General features: G+C 47.4%; 1 protein-coding gene across 2 annotated transcripts in view; it reads left to right on the top strand.

The window, feature by feature from the left end:
• The first annotated feature begins 3,239 nt into the window (after positions 1–3,239).
• The window catches only part of LOC128334789 (tropomodulin-3-like), a 39,010-nt gene continuing 16,278 nt past the window's right edge, over positions 3,240–25,971 (top strand). The window contains exons 1-4 of one of the 2 annotated variants that reach the window (XM_053272006.1): positions 3,240–3,606; positions 19,869–20,062; positions 21,856–22,012; positions 25,795–25,914. In XM_053272006.1, the coding sequence (XP_053127981.1) occupies positions 19,937–20,062; positions 21,856–22,012; positions 25,795–25,914 (403 nt within the window). In that variant the 5' untranslated portion in view covers positions 3,240–3,606; positions 19,869–19,936. The remainder of the gene's footprint in view (positions 3,607–19,868; positions 20,063–21,855; positions 22,013–25,794; positions 25,915–25,971) is intronic. The other variant, XM_053272007.1, reaches the window with a different exon arrangement.

Consider the following 25,971-nt stretch of genomic DNA (forward strand, 5'->3'; position numbering starts at 1 on the left):
GCAGGGGCCTTTGCTGTACAGAAGGAAAAAGAAACGTTCAAAACAAACCGTATTCCCCCCCACTCCCGACATACACAGACACATACCCCATAAGTTGGACATCCTAAAGATAGGTCTTTGGGTCTCTGACCTAGTTATTAAAAACAACAAAGCTAGAAGCACACCACTAATTACACCTACCCCTTCTCAGTATTTTAGTATTTTGCATTTCCTGAGAGCAGCTTGCTTTTAAATGAAACTGTACGCCATTCAGCGCTAAATTTCAGGAGCGGAGTGAGTCTTTTTTGGAAAGAGCTCTGTGTTCAATCTGTCTCGCTCAAGTATTGAGCTGGGGTTTGGGAACGGATGGGGCTTCTAAGGAGCACTGCAGAATGATAATGGCCATCTGCACAATGGCCGGCATGCACTTGGGCATACAAAAGTCCCTCTTCATTCAGGCTTCAGGCAAGGGGCCAGCAGCACTCAGCTCCGCTCTGTGGCATCTCTCACCCCCATCATCCTCAAGTGAAACTCTCACAGCCATTATACAACCCGAGCAGATCAGTAGCAGAAGCCTCCTGCTTTGGCACAGTGAGGATGCTTCGCATTTGGGGGAACAAAGCCCTCTCAGATAGCTGGGTCTTTCATGCTGGGCGCTTCCATTCCACGCTCACAAGCTGGGGGTGGGTGAGTCTAGCCTTGGCTTTAACTCCGTGTGATGCTCATGTACCATTGCCCCCTCTTTGTAATTGGTAATGGACTGTCCCTATTTCAGAAGCACTGCAGAGTAGTTCTTGCAGATGGAAGGTATTCACATTTTCGGCAAAGGGAGGCAGAATCCAAAACAAGTTGCCGTGGCAAAATGAAAACCACTAAGCCCATTCCCACGATCAAAAACCAAGTAGGAGGCGCGTCCAGCCAAGATCCCTCCCAACGTGTTGGCATAAATCACGGTAGGAGGGAGAAGTGATCATGTGCTAGCCATGATCTGGGTAGGACAGCACGGGATGTGCTTTTCCTCCACCCCCAGTGCAATGCTGAGTAAATAATGTTGGTTGTCCCCTGATCATGGCTTCTTCCTCCTCCTCCTGGTTCTCAGGAGTGTGCATGGGTCTGGGATCATAGGAACGTAGGAAGCTGTCTTATACTGAGTCAGACCATTGGTCCATCTAGCTCAGTATTGTCAACACAGACTGGCAGTGGCTTCACCAAGGTTGCAGACAGGAGTCTTTCTCAGCCCTATCTTGGAGATGCTGCCAGGGATAGGAGTGTGCATGGAACTGGCTGGTCCGGTTCGGTTTCAATCCAAACCGGACCCGGACTGGGCCAGTTCAGTCCGGCACCCCCTCGAACATCCCCCCCCCGTCTGGTTCAGGGGGGGTTGCGAGTTGCTGTTTTTTAAAAAAATTGATTCAATTTTTAAAATTTGATTTTTTTAAAAAAAACTTACCCTCTCCGGGGGAGTTGTCCGAGGCGGCGGTGGGCGGTCTGCGGAGGTTCCCTCTCCCCCCACTGGCCTCCCTTACTTCAGAAATCAGCCGTTCGGCCATGCTTCGGCTGGTTTTCGGCCTTCCCCCCTCAGTGCGGCAGCCATTCTGGAGGCCGCCGCGCCCGCACAATGGCCTCTGCGTGGCCTGGTCTCCTCATGCCATTGCGGGAGATGGCCACCGGATTTATTAGAGGACTCAGCCTCAACAGCCCTCCTGTGCCTACTCCATGCTGTGATAACAGGCGCTTCTTAGAAGCTGTTCCCTCTGTCTGTATCTTCTCCCTGTGTTGCTGGGTTATTGTTCCTGACTGCTGCCCCACCTCGCCTACTTTATTATTTATTTATTTGTTTGTTCATTTTTTTTTACTTTGTTCCACATACATTGATACATGTCACCTATTCTGTAGCACCCCCAAACTATTGGGATCTCTCTAGAGAGCTCAGGTGAGATTTCACCTGCCCATTTGAATTAGGGTTGCCATGCCCCCCGGAATTCCAGGTATCACCCGGATTTTAAGCATCCCACCCGGATTGTTCAGTCCACTTGGATTCACCCAGATTTCCGCTTTCTTTCTTTTCTTTTTAAAGCTTTTAAAAAGCTTTGCATTGTGTGTGTGTGTGTTCTATTGCTACTGTTAATGTCCAGGAAAATGGGCAGGCAAAGATATCTTCCCCAACTATTGTTGGTAGATATCCAGAGCAAATACAAGCCAACTGGAAAGTGCAGCTGCTGGTTTGCATATGCAAATTATTTGCAAGCCAATTTACATAATATGCAAATTGGGTACCCAGATTTGGAGAGCCAGAGGCTCTCTTACCCCTGGACTTCTGGGCTGAAGTCCAGAGCCTACACACACACACACACCCTGCCCCACCAATCCTCTCTAGTCTGTCCCAGCCCGCACTGCACCAGGTGCCAGATGTGACCTCTGCTTTAGAAACAGAGGGGAGATTGTGGGAAGAAATTTGTGGGATGGAAATATGTGAAGTTGTGTGTTGACATGTTTCTGCGCATGCACATTTTCATAAACATACTGGTTTTATAGTCTTATATTCTTGTGAGTTCAGTTGCCGTTTTTGCCAAGAACCCACGGGTTAAAAAAATACAGTGTGTATCCAGATGCAGAGGGCAGCCAGCGGCAGCCCGGGCCTCCATGACCCCCCTAGCCCCATCCCCTGCACCAGCGTCTGACGTCAGACGCAGGGAGCAGTTAGCCACGCCCTCCACATCTGATGTCAGATGCGGCGGGCAGAGCTAAACCGGCCAGCGCTGCATTCGCACCGGGGCCGGAGAACGCAGCGCTGGCCGATCTGCAAACGCAGCGCTGGCTGGCCGATCTCGCTCGGCCCCGTTTGGGAGCTAAACCACACACCCCACATCTGACGTCAGACACTGCTGAGCATGTCTGGGGCATGAGGCACGGCCCTGAGGGGTGGCAGCCCGGGTTCTTTGAACCCATTCGTTCAGTGGTGGCTCTGCCCTTGTGTGTATCACAGTGTGTGTGTGTGTGTGTGTGTGTGTGTTGTGTGTGTGTATCACAGGGTGTGCGCACGTAGGGGAATGATGCTTAACTTACCAGGATTTGGGGGGGGGGGAGGAGCACCAAAGACTTTTAGGTCCAGGCTCCAAAATTACCTCGGTGCACCTCTGAAGGAGTGGCCTGTTGCTGCTGCTGCACACATTTCAACTCCTTTCCCTTCTCCCTCCCAGAGGACTCTGCGCCAGGAAAAAAGGTTTGCAACTTGCTGCCTGGACGTTCAGGGTCAGACGAGGGAAACCCCGGTCTCAAGTTCCAGCTGCTCAAACTGCTTAGGAAAGGAGGATTGAAACGGAGAGGCCGCATTGGGAACTGGATCGTTTATAGAGGCACGCCTCCCGCACAGCCATGACTCAGGGGGACCCCGCAGAGGTCAAGGTGCAGCTGCCAGCTGAGTGATGGGGCTTCCCCTCTCCCCGCTGCCTCTCTGCGCCGGTGGTGTATCAGTGACGGACTACACCTCCCATGAGGCCCAGGGGCACCTCCGACTCCGCCGGAGAGGGCGCGCAGGCGCAGTGGCCGGGCGGAGACTGCAATCCCAGCCTTACTTTTCTTCAACTCCGGGCACTAGCTGGAGTGGAAAGTCCTGTTCCTGGTTGGGTGAGTCTGTGGCGGGCAGAGGGGTTGGGGGCGCCGCCGCCGCCAGCATGGCTTGGAAGAAGGCAGCTGGGCCCGTGCTGGGAAAGGGGCAAGATCCTGCCCCTTGGCTGCACTTCAGGGAACTTGCAAGGAGGGAGCCGCAGGAGGAGGCGGCAAGGCTGGCAAAGGGGAGCAGGAGTGGCACACGCGCCCCGGGAGTCAAGGGGATGCAACTGAAGCTGAGAGCCCTGGGGCGATGGGGCGGGGTGGGGGGGCAGAGTGGGTGCAAGGAAGCGGAGCTCAGCTTGCAGGGAGCAGCAGCAAAGCCACTTGTTCTGCAGCTGCTACTTGCGAGTAAAGAGGATCCAGCCATGGATCGAGCAGTGAGGATCCAGCAAAGAGAAGGATCCAGCCAGCAGGGGCAGGGTTTTAACTTCTGTGGGCATCAAGCCTCCCTTTACAGCCTCTCCCCCACCCTGCAGTTCTTTCTCAGAAAAACCTGATAAATCACACCCAGGAAGTTCTTACTCCACCCTTTTTTCACAGTGAGCAAACGACTCCCCCCCCCCACACACACACACACTGGATAGGAGGCTTCTCTCCCTCCTTGACATGTCCTCAAAGCCCTCCCACAGGGAACTTCCTTCCTGCCTCAGTTTTTTGAGAATTAGGTTGTGGTGTGTGTGCTTTCCTTAACTTGGTGTTCACTTTGAACCTTCCCCATCGGGCTTGTGCTGTCACTGGGTGTCTGACCTTCAGCACCAATATAAGATGTCTCGGTAGTGTGTCTTTCAGTGTGCAATTGGTTATGAAGGTCTGGAGTCATGTAGGTGTGTAGTGTTATTTCTAGAAAAGCTTTTCTGTGGCCAGGCTAAATGTTTTGCCGTCAGCTGGTACGGAGAGTTGATTTAAAGGTTTGTCCTGGCACTAAAGGTTTGCCCGTGGTGCTATAGAAACATTAGTCTATATCCTTTATATTGTTTTTTTTTACAAGAGCTCAGTTTATCTTTCCTGTGTTCTGTCCATATCTAGGGAATTCTGATGATTTTTACATATGCGTGTGTATACACACACACACACACACACACACTCTGCTGATACCAACACAACAGTTACTGAAAATATAGCTAAGTTTCTGTTGTTTGCTATTAGAACAAGGTCGGAGAGATTGATAGAGGCTAAGCTGTGTTAAGTTTTAATTCTGTTTTAAATGGTATTGTGTATTTTTTCATTCTAATTCTGCATACCGTTTGATTGGATTTGGGATTTTGAGTGTTTTAATTTAGACTTGGCGTTGAAACCCAAGGGTTTGTCATTGTTCTCACATTTTGTGGACCTAAATAGATATTATTCATGTTTACATTTATATCCCGCTCTTCTTCCAAGGAGCCCAGAGTAGTGTGCATTGTTATATTTGTCCTCACAACAGCCCTGTGGAGTAAGTTAGGCTGAGAGAGACGTGACTAGCCTAGAGTCACCCAGTGAGTTTCATGGCTGAATGGGGATTTGAACTCGGGTCTCCCTGATCCTAGTCCAACACTCTAACCACTACACCACACTGGCTCTCAATAATAAACTCAACTTTGAATAAATCAAAATTATTATTCCTTTATCATGTGCAGTCTCGTCATGTGCATCTCTGTGAAACCTTTGCTTTGTATACTGGTTATTTTCCCAGTTGTTTTGTATATTTTCCCAGTTTTGTATACTGGTTATTTTCTTCCGTTCTAAAAATGTTTTCACCCTTGCATTAAAAGAAAAAAAAAGATGATGTTTCCTTCTGTATTCAGAGCTGCATTCAAGGAAAAATACGGAGATCGCTTCTGCTTTATGGCTGTAGACTAGGGTTTTAAATCTTCACGCAGTCTGAATGCAGTTCGTATGATGCTTCATATTGGACGATGAATCGAAACATGGCAGATTTGTTGATCTGGAGGAAAGGCTGTTTCCCTGTTCAAAACTGACAGGTCAATTTCAGTTCCTGAATGAGATGTCTTTTCCTGGTTCTTTGAAGTAATGGTGTCTAATGCAACCCTGTCACTTTTTTAAAAAAAAAATGTTTGTTTTGACACTTTTATTTTACATATATCTTTCCTGGCTTCCCCATCCCTCCCCTAGCCAGCTTTTGCACAGTGCGCTGACTGTGGGGAGGTGGGGAAAGAAAGGGGGGAGAGAGAGAAGAAGAGGGGGAGCAGAAGGGGAGAATGATACACACCGCGTATCGGTCCTGGTCTTACGAGGGAGATCTAAACGTGTGAGGAGGTTTCTGTGCACCCGTATTCTGCTGGATTTGTAGTTGCGCAACTGATGCTCATGCGCCTTCACCGCCCAGAGTCTTCAGAGTGGGCGGTATATCAAATGTTTCTAATAAATAAATGAAATAAATAAACAATGTTGGCAGAGGTTCTGTGGAATATTCTGGGTGCATCTGTTGTGGATTTGCACCCCCATGCAGGGCTGTGTGCCACATACAGTTAGGATGGTGGCTTTCTGCCTTTTTTTAATCGATGCGCTTTAAAGCTTGAAGCATGTGTCGGGGTGACCCAAGGCATTGCAATGCCTGAGGCCATGTAGTAAATACTGCCTTGCCTCGTGGAGCTGTTGTGGGCCAGCCCCCTTTCAAAATTGGCCCCTCACCCAGCTAGTTTCATGGCTGAATGGGGATTTGAACTCGGGTCTCCCTGGTCCTAGTCCAACACTCTAGCCACTACACCACACTGGCTCTCAGCATTTACTTTTCTATTTTGAAAGCAGAAATTTATTGGAGATAAATTGGAGATGCCAGGGAAGGAACTTGGAACCTTCTTCATGCAAGCATGTAGGTGCTTTTCCCAAGCTCCCCCCACCCCATCCACACACACGCACACCAGTTTCTGTTTCTAATATAATCCTGAATTTTAAGAGTCACTTCTGAGCTGCTATGGGGGAGTGAGAAAGCTTCTGTTCGACATATAATGTTTTGAAGCTCTTAATCCCTGGAGTGAAGCCAATTTCTTTATATCTGTTCATTTTTTCTTTTTAAACAGGATGTTGGAAGTTTGTCTCCCAAAACTTCCCTTAAACTTGAGCCATGCTTTTTTTTACAGTGCCTGACAGGCTCAGCCGGAGTGGCCTGTGCTAGTCTGTAAGTTCCCAAGATTGGAGTCGGTGCCTGCGTGTGCTCATAAGCTTTTTGATGTCCGCTCAGTTAATTTTAGGTCCCACTCAGCTTGAATCAGGAAGGCCTCACTATGATGCACATGCGCGCACACTGCCTTGATACTGCCACCCAGAACAAAACTCATTCTGCACACAGATGAAAAAAAAGAGAGCGAACACTGATTGGAGTTCTCTGCTCCTGTCGCGCGACAGTGTCTGTAGCAGGGTGGATTTGATTTAAATCAAACTGATTTAAATCACGATTTAAATCACTAGCAGGGTGGATAAAAATAAAAAAAATCCGATTTAAATTAAAAAAAATCCGATTTAAATTAAAAAAAATCCGATTTAAATTAAAAAAAATCCGATTTAAATAAAAAAAAATCCGATTTAAATTTAAAAAATCCGATTTTTTTGATTTAAATCGGATTTTTTTGATTTTTATCCACCCTGCTAGTGATTTAAATCGTGATTTAAATCAGTTTGATTTAAATCAAATCCACCCTAGTCTGTAGATTGGAATAGTTGGAAGCATGAGATTGGGCAGGTGGTATTGACGAGTGTTCCCTCTAATTCCCCCCCCCCCATCAGTCTGTAGAATGAGTTTTGTTTTGGGTGGCAGTATCAAGGCAGTCTGTGCGCATGTAGATTCAGAGTGGGACCTTCCTGATTCAGCATGAGGGAGATCTAAAATTAATTGAGCAGACATCAAAAAAACTTGTGACCAGGTGCATGTGCTCACACCTTAGAGGGAACACTGGTGTAGACCCTCTCCACTGAGACTGTACCATCTTCTCGCTTAGCCGCCTTCTGTGTTTGTATTTTACAAGCAAGGAATCAAAGATAGTGAGGCTGTTCAGGCCCTCGCTAAGAGGGGTAAGACAAGTGTCATATTCTCTTTTATTCTACTTTCATGTAAGTGTGTGTGTGTGTGTGTGTGTGTGTGTGAGAGAGAGAGAGAGAGAGAGAGAGAGAGAGAGTTCTCACTCGAAGTAGGAGGTCACGGCTCACAAAGGGTTAACTTCCACTCCTTGCTCCCGATAGACAGGAAATCTCAGGTGTTCTTCAAGTAGCTGAAGTCCGTTCCCCTTCTCCCAGCATGCTCAGGTGTGATTCCCCAGTTCCTTCCTGTCTTCGAGAGAGAGATCTGTACCAATATTGAGAGAGATTTGTACCAATATTCTCTTTATCTGGGTCTGGAAATCTGGGTTGAAATCTGTATATCTGATCAAAGACGGCAATAAACTGAACCGAAAACTATCCTACTCAGCACGTTGAGATCTGTGTGCAGTCCTGATTTTTGATCGCTGGCAAACAATTAGGTAGGAGCCGGGGGAGTGGTCATCTGTGAGACGGGAGCTGGGTGGGATGGCGCTGTCCTACCCAGCTCTTAGCGAGGTAGGAGGTAGATCTGTCTTATCCAGCAGGGGTGAAGAAATGTTGGCTCAGTTTATCAGCCAGACAAAATATTTTACTCGTCAAGCTATGTTGGTACATTGCTCATCAGGACTTTTTTCACTTGTCGGGCATCATTTTTCACTTGCCACAGACTGGTAGACTAGTGGATTTCTGCAGCTCTGCTACCCAGCTCCTCTCTCGTGGGCAATCGCTCTAGATATTAAAAGTTCTCTCCTGTTGATCCAATCCTGAATGGGTAACTGAGGAAGGAAATGTAGCTTGCCGGATAGATGCATCCTTGCAGTTGTTGCCTGTGTCCTGTTTGGCTAACCTCCCTACAACTGCGGGGTGTTGTGTTTTGTAAAAACATTCCACGTGACTTACAAGCTGCACAGGTATGCAGTTGCTAAAAGAATCATTAGGAAGGAATGCTTGTCCAGAATAGCTTGGCTGGTAAATGTTGTTAGGCATGCTTTTGCCGATTCAGTGCAAAAGTCTCTCAGTCCTGAGAAGCACAGCAAAGTTACTTTGAGAGACTGAGCGGAAACAGGAAATAAGAACACCCGAAAGGTATGTTTGCGTCCAGAAATGGCACTTGAATGACGCCGCTCCCTTGGGCCCCTCGGTTCTGTTTGCCATGTAAACGTGTGCATACTCCAAATGTTTCCATAATACTTGGAGTATCTCTGAGATGGGCTTGTTTGCTTTGCCCTCCGGAGATAAAGCTCATGGGGGTAGGAGGGGGCAGTTCTTGAGAAAGAGACCAATCAGCTGTATGAACGTATAACAATAAAAACGGCAGGGAGGTAATGAGGAGCACTGTTCCCTCTAACAGGGGTTCGCAGATGTTGTTGTTGTTGTTGTTGTTCACTGCAACTCCCAGCATCTCTGGCTGCTTCCCAGTGATGCACGCAGTCGCTGTTCCTACTTCTGGATACATCCGGTAAATGGCGGCATGGGGTGGCAGGGAGGTACACTGCCGCCCTGACAGGCTCTTAAAGACTCACATGCCAGCAGGGGAAATGCGGCGGGGGGGGGGAATGCACCCACCCCTGCCCTTAAAGCCACCTCCTCACCATCGAACCTTCGAGTCAGCGGGGGTTCGAACCGGTTCGGAGGCCCGTAAAAGGGCCTCCGAACCAGGTCCTGCACATCCCTAGACCGTACTCAGTTAGATGGATCAACAGGCTGACTCATCTATGGACACGAAGATGGGAACCACGAACCCAGTTTCCTCTGGGAATCCAGGGGTTAGGTTCCTATATCCACACTAAAGGGCTAAAAGAAGCAAGGGTGGGGGCAGAAATAAGAGAAATAAAGTACTATATATACTCCAGAAATGTCCTCCCCCAACTCCCAGTTCCTCTGATTTTTTTTGTGAAAAATTGCAGGGTTGCTTTTTTTAAAGAGTCACATTGGCTCTGCCTTGTAAAATGGTGGCCAGAAATGACATCAGGAGTGATTTCCAGGTGATTTCCAGCCACTCAAAACTGTGAATAGGGGAATTCTGCCTATTTTTTAAAAAAATACCTGGTCTCTAAAGTATTAGAGACCTCGCAGATATGCGAAACCGCAGATACACTAAACAGCAGTTGCTGAAATGGCGGATTCTGAGGCCACCTGTACTTCTAAAGGAGAGGAAGAGATGCCCATTTAGCCTCCCCCTGCCACGATGTCCATCATTAAGTCTCGTAATTTTGTCAAGTGTCGGTTGGCTGGCTCCTAGAGCCAAAGAGAATTTGTCCTGGCCTGTTCTTGCTAACATGTGAGTTGCTAGAATTTCCATTCTTCAGGGTTTGACTTCTGGACGCATTGCAGTGCCTACCCTGTCCAGTGACACACTGTTCAGGTACATTTTGACCTACTGATAACATCTTGCAGAGCAACTCTATTTTTTCCCCTAGTTAAAGATACACTAGAGGTACTTCTTCCTCTGCTCTGCAGGGCCTCGCTCACTCACTCCAGACATTCTGGAGCTCTCTAGATCTGCAGGTACCTCTCTGTAGGGCAGGGCTGCACAACTTAGGCCCTCCAGGTGTGTTAAGACTACAGCTCCCAACATCCCCACCCACAGAGGCCAATAGGAATGATAGTAGGGATGTGCAGAACTGGTCCGCCACAAACTGGGCCAGCTTGAGTGGTTCGACCGTAAACCTCTTGAACCAGTTTGAGCTGGCTTGTCGACCCGACCAGCCCAGCTAGTGGGTTCAGGGACCTGCGGTTTGGTCTGAATTTGGTTCGGATTTGGACCAGACTATGGCAAATGGTCCGCGCACACCCTTAGATGATAGGAGTCATAGTCCAACATCTATGGGAAGGCTAAAGCCCTGCTAACTGAGCAAAGAGGTACCTTTCAAAATGGTGATTCTCTTATATTTAGCAGGGATTGAGAGCAACTGGCTCTATCCAACCCCAGCACAGCATCCCTCCAGTGGCTGTTGTTGGTGTTTACCTTGTATCTCTTTTTTTTGTGAGCCCTCTGGGGACAGGGAACTATCTATCTATCTATATAATTCTCTAAGGCGTACCCGTGGCTAATCCCATGCGTGGCAGCTCTCATGAGAGTTCGCGAGCAAGGGGAGAGGAAAGCGACGGCGGTGGGGAACATGAGGCCAACGGACAGGCCAGCGAATGGGCGGGCGGGTGGGTGGAGAGAAAACAGTGGTAGCCAGGGTGGGAAGAAAGCGGCAGGTGGCTGGCCAGGCTGTCGACCAGAGAGAAAAAACATTGGAGGGGGGAAGAGGAGGGGGGAGGGCTGAGGGCTGAGAACGAGGGGCCGAGAATGAGGGAGAACTAGAGGTGCAGATGTTCTGCGCCCAGGCCAGCTAGTCTTATTTCTTTTTCTTCGTAAACCGCTTTGGAAACTTTGTTGAAAAGTGGTACATAAATAGTAGTAGTGGTAAAGCTGTGTGGCCCTGCTGTAGAACAACTTCTCAGCTTGATGAGGATTTTCCAGAGGAAATAGAGACACACTTGGAACACCCCGATTATCATACCAAAGATCACTATTTAAATACCAGGAAGGGTGTGTGTTTGTTTAAAAAAGTGCACGCCCTCCTGGCTTTTAAATCGGTGAAAGACAGGTGATTGCACAGTAAAATGAATGCAGCATACAGCAGAGGGTGGGACAGAGCCTGTAGCAAAGTGTAGTGGTGGTGGTGGGGGAGAGAGGCCTTGGGTATTGATTTTTTGGAATGATGGTTCTGTTCTTACGAGTGCATCCTTGTGAGGATTACTGCGATTATGTGGGGCTGCCCTTGAAGATGGTCTGGAGACTTCTGCTGGTTCAGAATGTTGGTGTGAAGGGACAAATATCACTTGGGAGGCGAGCTGGTCTTGTGATGGTGAACATGAATTGTCCCCTTTGCTAAGCAGGTTGTGCTTTGGCTTGAATTTGTATGGGACACTACCTGCAAACACTGTAAGATATTCCCCTTAAGGGAAGGGGCTGTAGCTCAGTGGAAGAGCATCTGCTTTGTGTGCAGAAGGTCCCAGATTCAATTCTTGGCATCTCCAGGTCGGGCTGGGAGAGACTCTTGCCTAAAACCTTGAACAGCTGCTGCCAGTCAGTGTGGAAAATATTGAGACAGGTGGACCCATGGTCTGACTCAGGATAAGGCAACTTCCTGTGTTCCTACACCCTTCCTGTGGATGCTTCACTGGTTACTAGTTTGCTTCCGGGCTGGATTCAAAGTGCTGTTTTGGACGTTTAAAGCCCTACACCACCCATGGGGCTGGAGTATCTGTTGGACCATATCTGCCCAGATGCCAGGGCCCTCCATTGTACCTCTCAGGTCCTGCTCACAACCCCATCATTGACTGAGATCCATTTCGTGGGGACTTTTTGGTTGTGGCCCCTTGACTTTCGAATGTCCTCCTGAACAAGCTTCTCCACGCTCCCTCTCTTAGGGTTTTTAAGAAACACTTAAGCACCCATCTTTTTAGAGAGGCATTCTAATTTTTGGTCTTTGTTTCTAGCAGATTTTTAAATTGGCAAATCTGCTTGTACTTAAGTCTTGTTCTTAACAATCATATTCATTTTCTATTGTGTTGTCTGTGAGCTGCCTCAAGCAATATTGTACTGGAGGGACAGGATACAAATATTTTAAATGAATCCGTATTCTCAACCTCAAAATTGGCATTGGACAGAACAGTTGAGGTTGCTGCTCACGGAATCGCCGCTGAACATGCTTAAGGTGCCTCCCTTCAGACAAACAGCACTGTAAAGGTGTTTGTCAGGTGTGCGAGGATGATTGACAGTGTGGGGGGCAGGACTTCCTCCCCACATTTGCCCTCATAAGTGTGAATGCCCACAGCTTCATCATCATGTCTCAAGGGGACTTTTATCTTTTGTTGTCATGGCTGTGTGTTTACATATTGTGTAATATGTATCATAGGGATGTGCATGGAACCGGCGATTGTCGGTTCGAAGTTGTGGGTGGGATAGCTTTAAGGACTGGGGAGGGTCCTCTTACCACCACCAACCTGCTGCGTTTCCCCCTCCGGCTCTGTGTTTAAAAGCTGCCCCGTGTGGCGGCAGCATACCTCCTTGCCACCCCGATGGACACCGAACCGGAAGTACCACTGGAAGTACAAGGTACGCATGTGTGCGATGTGCGCATGCGCACTGTGTATTACTGGGGGTACTTCCGGTTTGTTGTGCACCGGAGCGGCAAGGAGGTATGCTGCTGCCCCACTGGGCCGTTTTTTTAACAAGTGCCGGTGGGGGAAACATGGCAGGGGGTGGTGGTAAGAGCATCCTCCCTGGTCCTTAAAGCTGTCTGCCCCCACCTTCGATGTAGCCAAAGTGCCGAACTTTTGAACCGATTCGGAGGTCCGTAAAAGGACCTCCAAACCGGTCCGTGCACATCCCTAATGTACTGGCTGCGTGTTTGCATGCAGAGCCAGTGTGGTGTAACAGTTAGAGTGTTGGACTAGGAACGGGGATACCTGTTCCTATCTCCGCTCAGCCATGAAAATCACTGGGTGACGCTGGGGCAGTCACTTCTCTCTCAGCCTATCCTACCTCGCAGGGGTGTTGTGAGGATAAACATAACCGTGTACACTGCTCTGTGCTCCTTGGAGGAAGAGCAGGATATAAACATAAAAATAAAATCATCCATGAACTATTGGTTTTCAGAGAAATAAAAGGAAATGGTGTAACACAAGAACACACGAGTAAATCCCCTGCCCCGAGGTGTTTACAGTCTAAATGGTTACAACACCCAGTGTTCTTAATTATAGGGACGATCTCTTCCCAAGTACAGCACTTGTATCTTCAGAAAGACAAACATTTACTTGTGGTCAGTGGAGACAAATTTCTGTTTTCTGAAACCAAAAGAGGGGCAGATGGGGGACAATTACTTTTTGGAGGGGGCGCTTCAAGCCGCGCCACGCTTGCCCCAATCTGGAGCTGGCCCTGAGAGGGGGCGGGGCAACAGCACATAAGTGAAAGGGGTGGGGCTTACTGGGCAGCATCAACACTGTGTCCATTGCACATGGTTACAATAATGCCAGAGTAGAGCTATGACATCATGTCATTCCGAGGGGCCTTCTGGAACGCTGGAAAAATGGCCAGAATTGCCCCCCGATTCTTGCTGGTAGAAAGTTCATTGGAGAAAATAGGGAGGAGGCTTTCTGATCAGCCCTGCTTAAGCGTTAACGCTGCTGCCCACGCTGGGTTTCTCTGGGAGAAGGTTTAAACCAGTCTTCCTTAAGTTAGCTGGACCCCTTTCAGGTCTCTGATTGATGGTGGAAAATAGATGCTCTGCTTCCCCCTTCTCAGTTTAGGTTCATTGGGAGGCTGATTGGTCGAAAACTCTTGCCAAAAAAGAAAAGAAAAAGATAAACCTTTGCTTTGTTAGCATTCTGGACTAGCACAACTCCATTATTTTATTTTTTGGTTGAGTCACATCTATTTTAAAAAATATGAGTAATAAAGATCAGCTCAAAGGAATAATCGCTGAACTGTGTGTCCTGTCCCAGAAGTTCTCAAGCTTGGGTTCCCAGAGGCTGTTGGACTACAACTTCCATCATCGCCCTGCCACAGTGGCTTAGTGGGGATGATGGGAGTTGTAGTCCACCAACATATGGGAACCCCGGTTTGAGAAAAGTTGTCCTACTCTCCTCCAGCGTTTTCTCTAACCCTTTTTTCACTTGTGTACAGATTGAGTTTTGTTCTGGGCGGCAGTGTCAAGGCAGTATGTACTCACATGCATTCAGAATGGGATGTCCCTGATTCAACCTGAGCAAGATCTAAAATTAACTGAGCAGGCATCAAAAAACCTGTGAGCATACACACATTCCTACCTACCTTAAAGGAACACTACTCTCCTCCATAAGAAATGTATGACCAATTGGTCACTTTCTCAGATATCCTCTTTAGCCTTGGTGGTGCTTGAGGTCAGTGTTTGGAGGACCTGTTGTTTATTTATTTACTTACTTACTATATCTGTATACCTCCCAAAGCGCAAGTCTCTGGGTGGTTTACAACAAAAACAAGTAGTAAAAAGGTTAAAACATTACAACAATTTTACACTTAAAACAACGTTAAAACTATTTTAAAAATCATCAAATTATTAAAACAGAATCTAATTAATTTGTATGCATGTATTTTGTATGCATGTGCTAACATATTTACTTGGCTTTTAATTCCGGGCAAATGGCAACACGTGCTTTTTCTTTGCTGCAGATAGAATTTTGTTTTGTTCTTACATTTTGCATCCTGCGCTTCCTCCGAGGAAGCCCAGAGCAGTCTACAACTTTTGCGGTGCCTTTCATCTGCCACTTGAAAAGGTGTCTCTTTGCCCAGTTAGCAGGCTGTATTTCTGTGGGAGTGTTCCGATGCTTCTTTTAACACACCAACCATCCCATCAGTAGTAATCCACACTAGAGAACGGAATTAATTCTGATACTGTACAGTTTCTGTAAGATTTTAGTGCATTACAGTTGAGCAGAAACCAAGTGCTTAGGCCCTGGGTATCGAAGAGAACGCCATCTTCTCCATGAGCTCCATCGCCCATTGAGATCATCTGAAGAGGTCCATCTGCATCTGCCATCACCTTGTCTGGTGGCCATACAGAGACAGGCCTTCTCTGTTGCTGCCTCAAAACTCTGGAATGCATTTCCAGCGGAGATGAGAGCCTCCCCATCTCTGAAAACTTTTAAAAAGTCATTGAAGACTTGACTTTTCACCCAAGCTTTTTAATTTTAAGGTTTTTACTTTTGTGTTTGGGCTTGATTTTATGTTGTCGTAAGCCTCTAGGGACGGAGGTTTGGGGCGGCATACAAATTTGACAGATGGATAAATATAATAATCGAATTGTGGGTAGGTGGGATTGGATCTGGTTTAAAATGAAAGAGTGTAAGAGGCAGAACTAGGTCTCTGTCCTGGGGACTTGAGAAAGCAAAGCGAGACCTGATCCGTTTGGTTGGTTGCTTGCTTCTCAGCATGACAAGCAATCCACAGAAGCAGCTGAGTGTTTGAAGGCTGTTCAGCTGGTCATAGGAACATACGTAGGAACATAGGAAACTGCCATATACTGAGTAAGACCATTGGTCTATCTAGCTCAGTGTCTTCACAGACTGGCAGCAGCTTCTCCAAGGTTGCAGGCAGGAATCTCACGGGCATCTCACATGATTGGAAAGACCCCGAGAGAACAGATGGCTGAAGAGGGCGTTTGATGGGACCCACGATCAAAGTGTGGTGTTGTGTGAGAGATGCTGGTATGCTGCCTCCTTGGGGGGGGGGGGGAATGGGATCCTTGCCTGTGTTTGCATTTGTTCATTCCTCAGAATAGATGCAAACATAAGATTGACCACTGAGTAGCCCTGTGGCTGGCCTGAAAACAAAAGCTTCATTCAAGACGGCCTCAAAAGCCATCTGATAGAAACCCTTGATTAGATGGGGAAGAGAACAACTTGGCCAGAAGCATCGGGCATGCTGAGACCAGGGCCTTATGTTCTCTGTATGTATTCAGTCACCGGCACTCCTGTTGTTTTGGGGGAAAATGGAAAAGTGTAGTCTGATTGTAAGCAGATTTGCACAATGCTGGAGAGGTGGGGAGCCCAGCCTCATGTTGACTTGGCAAACGAATGTGCTGCTTGGCAGCTGACGGTGGTGCTGTGTAATTAGTGGCAGGAAGCCATTTCCTTTTAAGATGCGGGGCTCGAATGGAAACATGTTTGGGAAGCCGGGGGGGGGGGGAGGGGGGAGAGAACATTCTGTGTGATGGGAGGAGTAGGAAGTTGCACTGGCCTGTTCGACAAGATCAGCCACTGATCCAATTAAAAGGGCTGTCTGGAGTTTTGCTGCTGCAACAGCACAGTCAGTAAAGAAAGGGATGGTGGCAGATGGAGCTTAAGGTTCCCAAATGCTGATGCTGCTCTTTTGGGGAAGGGTTGATATATAACCCTGCTGACTGAGCGCAAAGGTCCCTTTTTAAAAGTGGTGATTCTCTTTATTGAGCAGGGGGAGAGCAACTGGCCCTATCCATCCCCAGCACAGCATCCCTCTAGTGGCTGTGGCTGGTGGTTGTCTTATGTTTCTTCTTTGGATTGTGAGCCCTTTGGGGACAGGGAGCCATCTTTTTAATATTTATTTATCTGTGTGTAAACTGCTTTGGGAACTTCTACTGAAAAGCGGTATATACATATATGTAGGAGTTGTAGTAGTCATATTTAGCAGGGGTGGCGGAGCCAACTGGTCCTCCAACGCTGTTGCTGGTATCTGCCTTGTGTTACACAGGAACATAGGAAGCTGCCATATACTGAGTCAGACCATTGGTCTGTCTAGCTCAGTATTCTCTTCACAGACTGGCAGCAGTTTCTCCAAGGCTCCTCTCAGCCCTGTCTTGGAGAAGATGCTGCCAGGGAGGGAACTTGGAACCTTCTGCTCTTCCCAGAGCACCTCCATCCCCTGAGGGGAAGATCTTCCAGTGCTCACACTTCTAGTCTCCCATTCACATGCAACCAGGGCGGACCCTGCTTAGCTAAGCGGACAAGTCGTACTTGCTACCACCTCTCCTCTTCTCATTATGCATTATACTTTGTCCTGTGTAATTACCCCCTGCATTTTATGCGAGTCTATGATCGTAATAAAGATGATTGATTGCTATGTTTCTTTTTAGATTGTGGGAATAATCTTTGGGGAATTACTTTTTCACACAACGCATAACTGATCTATGGAATTCTTTGCCATGGAATGTGGTGATGTCCACTAGCTTGGATGGCTTTAGGAAGGGCTTAGACAAATTCATGGAGGGTAGGTCGATCAATGGCTACTAGTCTGGTGACTATAGGCCATCTCCAGCCACAGAGGCAGGACGCCTCTCAATACCAGTTGCCGGGGAGCAACCACAGGAGAGAGGGCATGCACATACCTCTTGCCTGTGGGCTCCCCAGAAGCATCTGGTGGGCCACAGTGGGAAACAGGATGCTGGACTAGATAGGTCTTGGGCCAGAGCCAGCAGGGCTGTTCTTATGAGATGCTGAAGTTCCTGTTTTCTATATTTACTGCAGTATATCGCCTGTAGACACGAGACCTGTGCTCCGAGGCAAGTCAATGAGATGTTCCGTGTTCCAACTTGGAACTCAAACAGCACATTGTGTACTTTTCCATTAGCCAGGCGCTTTCTTTAGGGAAACACTTTGACCTGAGAGAGCTCTGTGAACAGAACTGTAGTGGCAATGAGCAACAAGCCGGCTTGGCCTTGGGAGCGCCGGGGCTAGAGGCCTCTGGATGTTTCTGTAGCAGACAAGAGTGAAGTGATGAAGGTGCTCACTCTTGGCGGCTGAAATGGCCCCTTGTGCTTTCCCAGAGCAACAAGGAAAGGGAAATGCGGGGAACCTGCTTCCCACGCTGCATATATCTACTATCAAAGCAGGAACAAGAGGATGTTATGTTCTTATCTCATATCCTTTCCTTTCTAATATAAGACGATCTCACCTGGATCAGGACCAAGGCCTATCTCAGGCCTGCTCCACTTAGGCCCCCCCCCCTCAGTTTTTGGACTACAACTCCCATAATCCCCGGCTACAGTGGCCAATAGCCAGGGATTATGGGACTTGTAGGCCAACATCTGCAGGAGGGCCAAGGTTGAGCAGCCCCGGCCTATCTGGACCAGTGTCCTGTTTCACACAGTGGGCCACCAGATGCCTCTGGGAAGCCCACAGGCCAGAGAGGAGGGCATGCCTTCTCTCTTGCTGTGGCTCTGGTAGAGAGCTAGTCAGTTTCAAGGTTGTCAAGGTAGTCAGTTTCATATGAAAATTTCAGTTTCATTCAGATTGTTTTAATGAAAGGCGGTATATACATTTAACAATGAAATAAATAAATAATGGTGCTGGCATGTTATATCAAATGAGCAAGCGTTACTCATATGCATTATTTGCATTGGGCTCTTGGACAAACTCTCTTAAGCCTCATGGCCGCCATAGAGTGATTAGTTGTGCCCGAGTGCATGGGGAAGGACTGTAACCCAGTGGAAGAACATCTGTTTTGTGTGCAGGTGTGTCGTGTGTCAGTCATTAAGGGGTAGCCCATGGGGCCCGGGCAACCCCATGAATTGCTAAGAGCCCCGAATCTCATCAATGATCTCCCTCCTCCGGCAAGGAAGTGCAGCCGTACAGGCACCATCTTTCTTTATTTTTATTTCTCTATGTAAACTGCTTTGGGAACTTGAAATAATGTCATCGTCGCCTGTACTGGTCAAAGACCGCAATAAAGTTTATTCATTCTTGTCCTCATTGCCTGCACAGAGGTTCTAGCCTTCCCAGTCATCTGGCGGGCCACAGTGTGAAACAGGATGCTGGACTAGATAGGCCTGAGGCCTGATCCACTGGGACTGTTCTTATGTTCTTACCTGGCTCTCTGCTACTTCCAAAAAGATCCCTCATGAAGTTATCAATAAACAGAAAAAGACCACAATAAGACAGAAAATGCTGTGTCATGAAATATATACAATATAAATCAATTAGCTACACGTAATGTGATGTGTATTAGTGTGTGTGTGTGTGTGTGTGTGTGTGTGTGTGTGTGTGTGTTTTAATTGTACTGTAAACCGCCATGAGTTCTCTTATGGGAAATGATGGCGCATACATCTTCTAAATAAGTGAATACAATAAAACAATCCCTAGCAGCATCTCCAGGGAGGACTGGGTGAGACTCCTGTCTGTAACCTTGGAGAAGCTGCTGCCAGTCTGTGTAGACCACATTGATGGACCAAGGGTCTGACTCTGTATATGGAAGCTTCCTATGTTCCTCCATATGCTTTAATTGTTAACAGCAGCCAATTGGTACCCATACCTGTTCAGGAGATCTGTAAGTCACAGAGCTGGAAACTTGATTTGGATGAGCGATTAAAGCAGTATTTTCATTTGGTCTTGTGGATTCCAGTCGACCCAGCTTTCTGCTAGCTAAAAGTGGGTCGGTTGCAGAATGTGGGTAGCTCATAAATGGGGGATGGTTTTGAATTGCTTGTCATCTACAGCCCTATTCAGACATCAGCACAGCAGCGTTCATGGTTACAACAGGAAGGAAGTCCCGCCCCGCCACTGTCACTCAACCCCTCCTGCCGGGCAACCACGGCTACGGCACCTTTTTCCCCAAAGGGGAGAGCACCACAACTGTGAAGGCCAATGCTTCCATGAGGAACCATCACCCTGCAAGCATGATGTTGCTCCAATGAATTGCTTTCAGTTTGCACCACACTTGTTGAGAGGTCTGACTTCTTTCGTCTTCTTTTTTTAAGGACGGAAGTGAAGCCTCCCGTTTCTGCCCTGCAGTCGACACATTGCTTGTCTCTCGGCTGCCAGAGTGATGGAGCTCCCCTTCCGGAAAGACTTGGACAAGTACAAGGAACTGGATGAGGATGAAATCCTGGGGAAGTTGTCAGAGGAAGAGCTGAAACAATTGGAAAGTGTTCTGGATGACCTCGATCCAGAGGTACGTATTGGGCTATTGGTAAAAGGTAAAGTGTGCCGTCAAGTTGATCTCGACTCCTGGCGACCACAGAGCCCTGTGGTTTTCTTTGGTAGAATACAGGAGGGGCTTACCATTGTCTCCTCCCGCACAGTATGAGATGATGATGCCTTTCAGCATCTTCCTATATCGCTGCTGCCCGATATAGTAGCAGTGGGGATTCGAACCGGCAACCTTCTGCTTGTTAGTCAAGCATTTCCCCACTGCGCCATGTAAGGGCCAATGGGCAAATCCCGTAAGTTTCATGGCCATCATGTAGCCATTAGTCATGTCTGGATATGTGGGCAAGGACCATAGCCCAGTGGAAGAGCATCTGCTTTGCATGCAGGAGGTCCTGAGTTGCATTCTTGGCATCTCCCAGTAGGGCTGGGCAGCTGCTAACAATCAGTGTAGACCAGGCCTGCTCAGCTTAGTCCCCCACCAGCTGTTTTTGGACTACAACTCCCATAATCCCCAGCCACAGTGGCCAGTAGCCAGGGATTATGGGAATAGTAGGCCAACGTCTAGAGGAGGGCCGAAGTTGAGCAGCCCTGGTGTAGACCATGCTAAGCTAAGTGGACCAGCGGTCTGAGTCAGTGAAACAGCTTCCTCTGTAACTCCTGGTTAAGTCTAGAAACTATGTGTAAATGGAATAGCAAACCAACGGTACTCTGTTGAGATTTGCATTGGGAATTATTGCCTGCAGCCTAAAAGGAATATGCAGGTTCTGCAAAGCCTTGGTGTGAACTCTCTTCATGTGCACATTGACATTCATGGTTGTGTATACGGTATCTCCACAACAACCCTGTGAGGTAGGTTAGACTGAGAGATAAGTGGCCCAGTGTCGCTCAGCATGTTACATAGCTGAATGGAGATTTGAACTTGGGTCTCCCAGCCCTTGTCCAAAGCAATAGCCATGACGCCACGCTGGTTCTCATGAACACATGTAGGGCAGTGGGCAGCATTGTGGCAGCAGGTTCCACTGCCACGCATGCTTTAGCATGTCTGCAATGTTCTTTGGTGCATACAAACATCCACCCGCTCCATGTGGTTGGGTGACCTGCAAAGCCAGGCATCCTGATTGCACAGAAATTTGTCTCTAAGTCTGTATGCACGGAAGCACATTTTGTGTATTCCAGGACATGCACAGAGCTATAGTAGTAGGATTAAGAGTTGGGGCTGTTGCTCACTGGAAAAGCATCTGCTCTGCATGCAGAAGGTCAACATAGGAAGCTGCCTTCTACTGAGTCAGACCATTGGTCCATCTAGCTCAGTATTGTCTTCACAGACTGGCAGCAGCTTCTCCACAGTTGCATGCAGGAGTCTCTCTAAGCCTTCTCTTGGAGATGCTGCCAGGGAGGGAACTTGGAACCTTCTGCTCTTCCCAGAACTGCCCCATCCCCTAAGGGGAGCATCTTACATTGCTCACATGTAGTCTCTCGTTCAAATGCAAACTAGGGCAGACCCTGCTTAGCAAAGGGGACAATTCATGCTTGCTGCCACCTGATCTAGCAGGGCTGTTCTTATGAATGTACTAGAGGAAGAGGCAGCAATGAGCCCATTCACTCTGTAGACTCCTTATTTGCGATCCATCAAGCCACAGCTTCTTAGATTGGGACCCCCATGTTGAATGCAAAGCCAATGAAAGGCAGCTTTCATAGTCGTCATGGGGCTGTAGCCAGTGGTAGGGCACAGTGGAAAAGGAAAGCAAAACAGGAGATGCATGGCTTTTGTGTGTGAAATTGTTCAGAGAGTAACTTGTTTCTTTTGTCTGGCAGAATGCCCTTCTGCCAGCAGGATTCCGGCAAAAGGACCACACTTGCAAAAAACCCTCCGGTCCTTATGACAGAGAGAAACTTCTTGCGTATCTGGAGAAACAAGCGCTGGAGCATAAAGACAGGGAAGATGTTGTCCCTTACACGGGAGAAAAGAAAGGTAATCGCTTCATTTGAAAACATTTCTATCTATGATGTTCGATTGGCGGGGACTAGAGACAGGGTCTTTTTTATTGTGGCCCCTCGGTTCTGAAATGCCCTGCTGGAAGAGCTTTGTCATGCTGTCTCCCTCAGGGGTTTTCATCCCCAAGCAAAAGCCATTGCTGCTGAGGATTCTGGGAGTTGTAGTCAACAACATCTGGGAATCCCTCTTAGAGGGAACCTTGCGGAAGACACACATTTTTAAAGAGGCTTTTTAGTTCTTATTTGCTGTTTCCATCTAGTGGAATCTTAATTTTTTTGTTCTTAAATGTATATGTTTTTATTACATTTGTGAGCCACTCTGAACATTGTCGCGAATGGGAGCAATTGTGGTGGTGCTGATTGTGCGGCCACTCAATCCCTGCAGCGTCGGGGCTTCATGTCCCCCCACCCCTTTACCAACCTGTTTCGAGTTGTTGTTGTTGTTGTTATTTGTTAGCCGCCCTATAACAAACTGTTCTCAGGGCAGCTCACATTGCAGGACTAAAACACATAATAAAAACACATAACACATTAAATCATAAGAGTAAAAAATGTGGGGGTGGGGAAGAAGATACAAAATACGGAGGGAAATGTAACCTAGATCTGCAAAAACGCAAGATATTGTTATGGGTTCTCATCCTTTTTGCTGGATGAATGCAACAGGGTCTTTCCAGCCACTGGCTTTATTTTGAGGAAGCAGCCTAAAGAAAGCCATATGTCCTCAAGGAAAGAAAAACAGATTATTATTTAAAAAAAAAAAAAAAAAAACCCAGTTGTCCTATAACTTGACTCTCATGCTAACCTCAGTCGTTGGTGGAACATACAATAAGCCATTGTTGCCTGAGAGAGAGGACTGACGTAACAAACTTCCTTTCACCGAATAACATTTGAAACTACAGATTTCATTCATTCAACAATAGCAACTTTGTCTCTAGAGGACTGGGAATATCCAAGGGCATGTGAATACCATTGTCTTCTGCATGCAAGAGAGTTGTACGATGCCAAGTGCCAAAAGGCTGGGGATAAATCTGTCCATCGCTTGTGATGCCAGCTTCCTGTGTTGCCTAGGCAAGTCGTCGTCACTGAGGGTGTGTTCGGACTGTCCCAGTATGGAAATGGGTCAGTGGTTGCCATTAGCATCCACATGGTGATGCGTCTCCAAAAGCAGTGATCTCCTTGTTCCGCTGATCAAACTAGCTCAGCTCCTGCTGAAGCCAGCCCACATACAAAAGCCTTCAGAGTGGAATCCCCAGCTCACAGTTCTGGAGCTTTAGTGTAGCTGTTCAGAAATCAGTGGCTCAAGGTTTGCGTTTACTTTCCTGACGAAGGTAAAGTTGTGCCGTCGAGTCGGTGTCGACTCCTGGCGACCACAGAGCCCTGTGGTTGTCTCTGGTAGAATACAGGAGGGGTTTACCATTGCCTCTTCCCGCTCAGTGTGAGATGATGCCTTTCAGCATCTTTCCTATATCGCTGCTTCCCCTGGCTTTTAAAACAAGCAAACACTGGCTGGGGCTCAGTACGTGATCTCATTTTAAAACACACGCGGTGTTCCCAAATAATCGGCAAAATGACTCGCATGAACCTTACGGGTTCATGTGCAAAATGTGTCCTTTGGAAAATGTTTGTGTCGGTATCACCTGACGCGCTCTTGGCCCCTTGCCCAGTGGTTAGATCATGGTTTCTAAAGATGGAGGAGATTTTACCCTTGGAGTGACTCAACAATCAGTTTAACTCCTAGAGTATTTGCTCATCACCTTGAAAAGAATCTTTAAGCGTTCACTCCACAGAAACATGGGCGGGTCTGAATGAGATGTGGCTTATTGGTAGCTCTGGACAGGTGCTTGCGGAGGCTGGGAGGGTCTCTTTCTGAAGGAGAGACTGCTAAATCGGCTCCTCTTGGAAGTGATTTCAGCATTTGGAATGGAAAAACCAACCAACAGATATTTATATACCCCTTTTCAACAAAAGTTTCCAAAGCGGTTTACATAGAGAAATAATAAATAAATAAGATGGATCCCTGTCCCCAAAGGGATCACAATCTAAAAGAAAAACATAAGACAGACACCAGCAACAGTCACTGGAAGCACTGTGCTGGGGGTGGATACTACTACTATTACTGCAAATATTTATATACCAATCTTCAACAAAATCACAAAGTGGTTTACATAGAAAAATAAATAATACATAAATAAGATGGTTCCCTGTCCCCAAAGGGCTCACAATCTAAAAAGAAATATAAGGTAGACACCAGCAACAGCCACTGGAGGGATGTTGTGCTGGGGTTGGATAGGGCCAGTTGCTCTCCCCCTGCTAAATAAAGAGAATCACCATGTTCAAAAGGTGCCTCTTTGCCTAGTTAGCAGGGGTGAGAGCCCTTCAGGGTTGAATTGAGTTCATATAGATCAGTTATGTCCACTCTTTTTCAACTGGGGTCCATTTTGCCCCCGCCCCCACCCCATTCCAATATGAGAGCCCTGTCCCACTATGCTGACCAACTCCACACAGTACATGTCTAAGTGCTGGGAGGGGCCTTTAAGAGAGACGGAGCCCTCTAAGAGCTCCAGGAGGAAAGCACTGGGAAGTGGAGAGGAGAGCTGGTCTTGTGGAAGCAAGCATGACTTGTCCCCTTAGCTAAGCAGGGTCTGCTCTGGTTACATATGAATGGGAGACTTGGTGTGTGAGCACTGTAAGATATTCCCCTCAGGTGATGGAGCCACTCTAGGAAGAGCATCTAGGTTCCAAGTGCCCTCCCTGGCAGCATCTCCAAGATAGGGCTGAGAGAGGTTCCTGCCTGCAACCTTGGAGAAGCCGCTGCCAGTCTGTGAAGACAGTACTGAGCGAGATGGACCAATGGTCTGACTCAGTATATGGCAGCTTCCTAAGTGCTCAGCACTCTGTACACACCTTCCAAGGTTCCAGGCAGGAGTCTTTCCCAGCCCTGCCTGGAGATGTCAGGGACTGAACCCGGGACCTTCTGCATGCAAGCAGATGCTCTACCACTGAGCTACAGCCCCATCCTCATAAAGGATCCTAGGTTCATAGGAAACTGCCTTATACAGAGTCAGGCCCCTGGTCCATCTAGCTGGGTATTGTCTTCACTGACTTGTAGCAGTTCTCCTGGGTTTCAAGACAGAGGTCTTTCCCCTCCCCTACCTGGAGATGTCGGGGATTCAACCTGGGATATTCTGCATTCAAAGCAAATTCTCTACCACGGAGCTTTGTCCCCATTGCTCTGAGTTGCAGCAGAGGCTCCATTTTAGATTGTGAGCCCTTTGGGGACAGGGATCCATCTTATTTATTTATTATTTCTCTGGGTAAACCGCCCTGAGCCATTTTTGGTAGGGCGGTATAGAAATCAAATTAACAACAATAAAGCAGATGAAACCATGGACCACCTAATCAGCTGTTGTAAAAAGATCGCACAGACTGACTACAAACAAAGGCATGACAAGGTAGCAGGGATGAGACACTGGAACATCTGCAAAAAAATACAAGCTACCTGTAGTAAACATTTTCCTTTTACTGCAGTGATTGAGACCAAGATGGGTTGTAATGGAATATTAAGAAAACATAATAGTAAGACCACCTATTTTAGGAAAAATGGGTAATGGCTTCTTTGTTGGTACTTATGGCATTTTGTGCTTTTTTGTTTGATTTATACATTAATTGTTAGTAAAATAATAATAATAATAATGAAGCTAAGCCCTGGTACCATTTTAAAAAAAAACCCCACCTTTCTCTTTTCTTTCTTTCGAACAGGGAAAATGTTTATCCCCAAACAGAAACCAGTACAATACACAGAGGAGAAAGTGACTCTTGACCCAGAATTGGAGGAAGCATTGACGAGTGCTACAGACACAGAATTGTGTGACCTTGCAGGTTGGTTTAAAACCCTTTTAAAAAACAAAACAGTACAGCTGTGCCTGTACATATTCA

The sequence above is a fragment of the Hemicordylus capensis genome, chromosome 10 (assembly GCF_027244095.1).
Source record: "Hemicordylus capensis ecotype Gifberg chromosome 10, rHemCap1.1.pri, whole genome shotgun sequence".
Lineage (NCBI taxonomy): Eukaryota > Metazoa > Chordata > Lepidosauria > Squamata > Cordylidae > Hemicordylus > Hemicordylus capensis.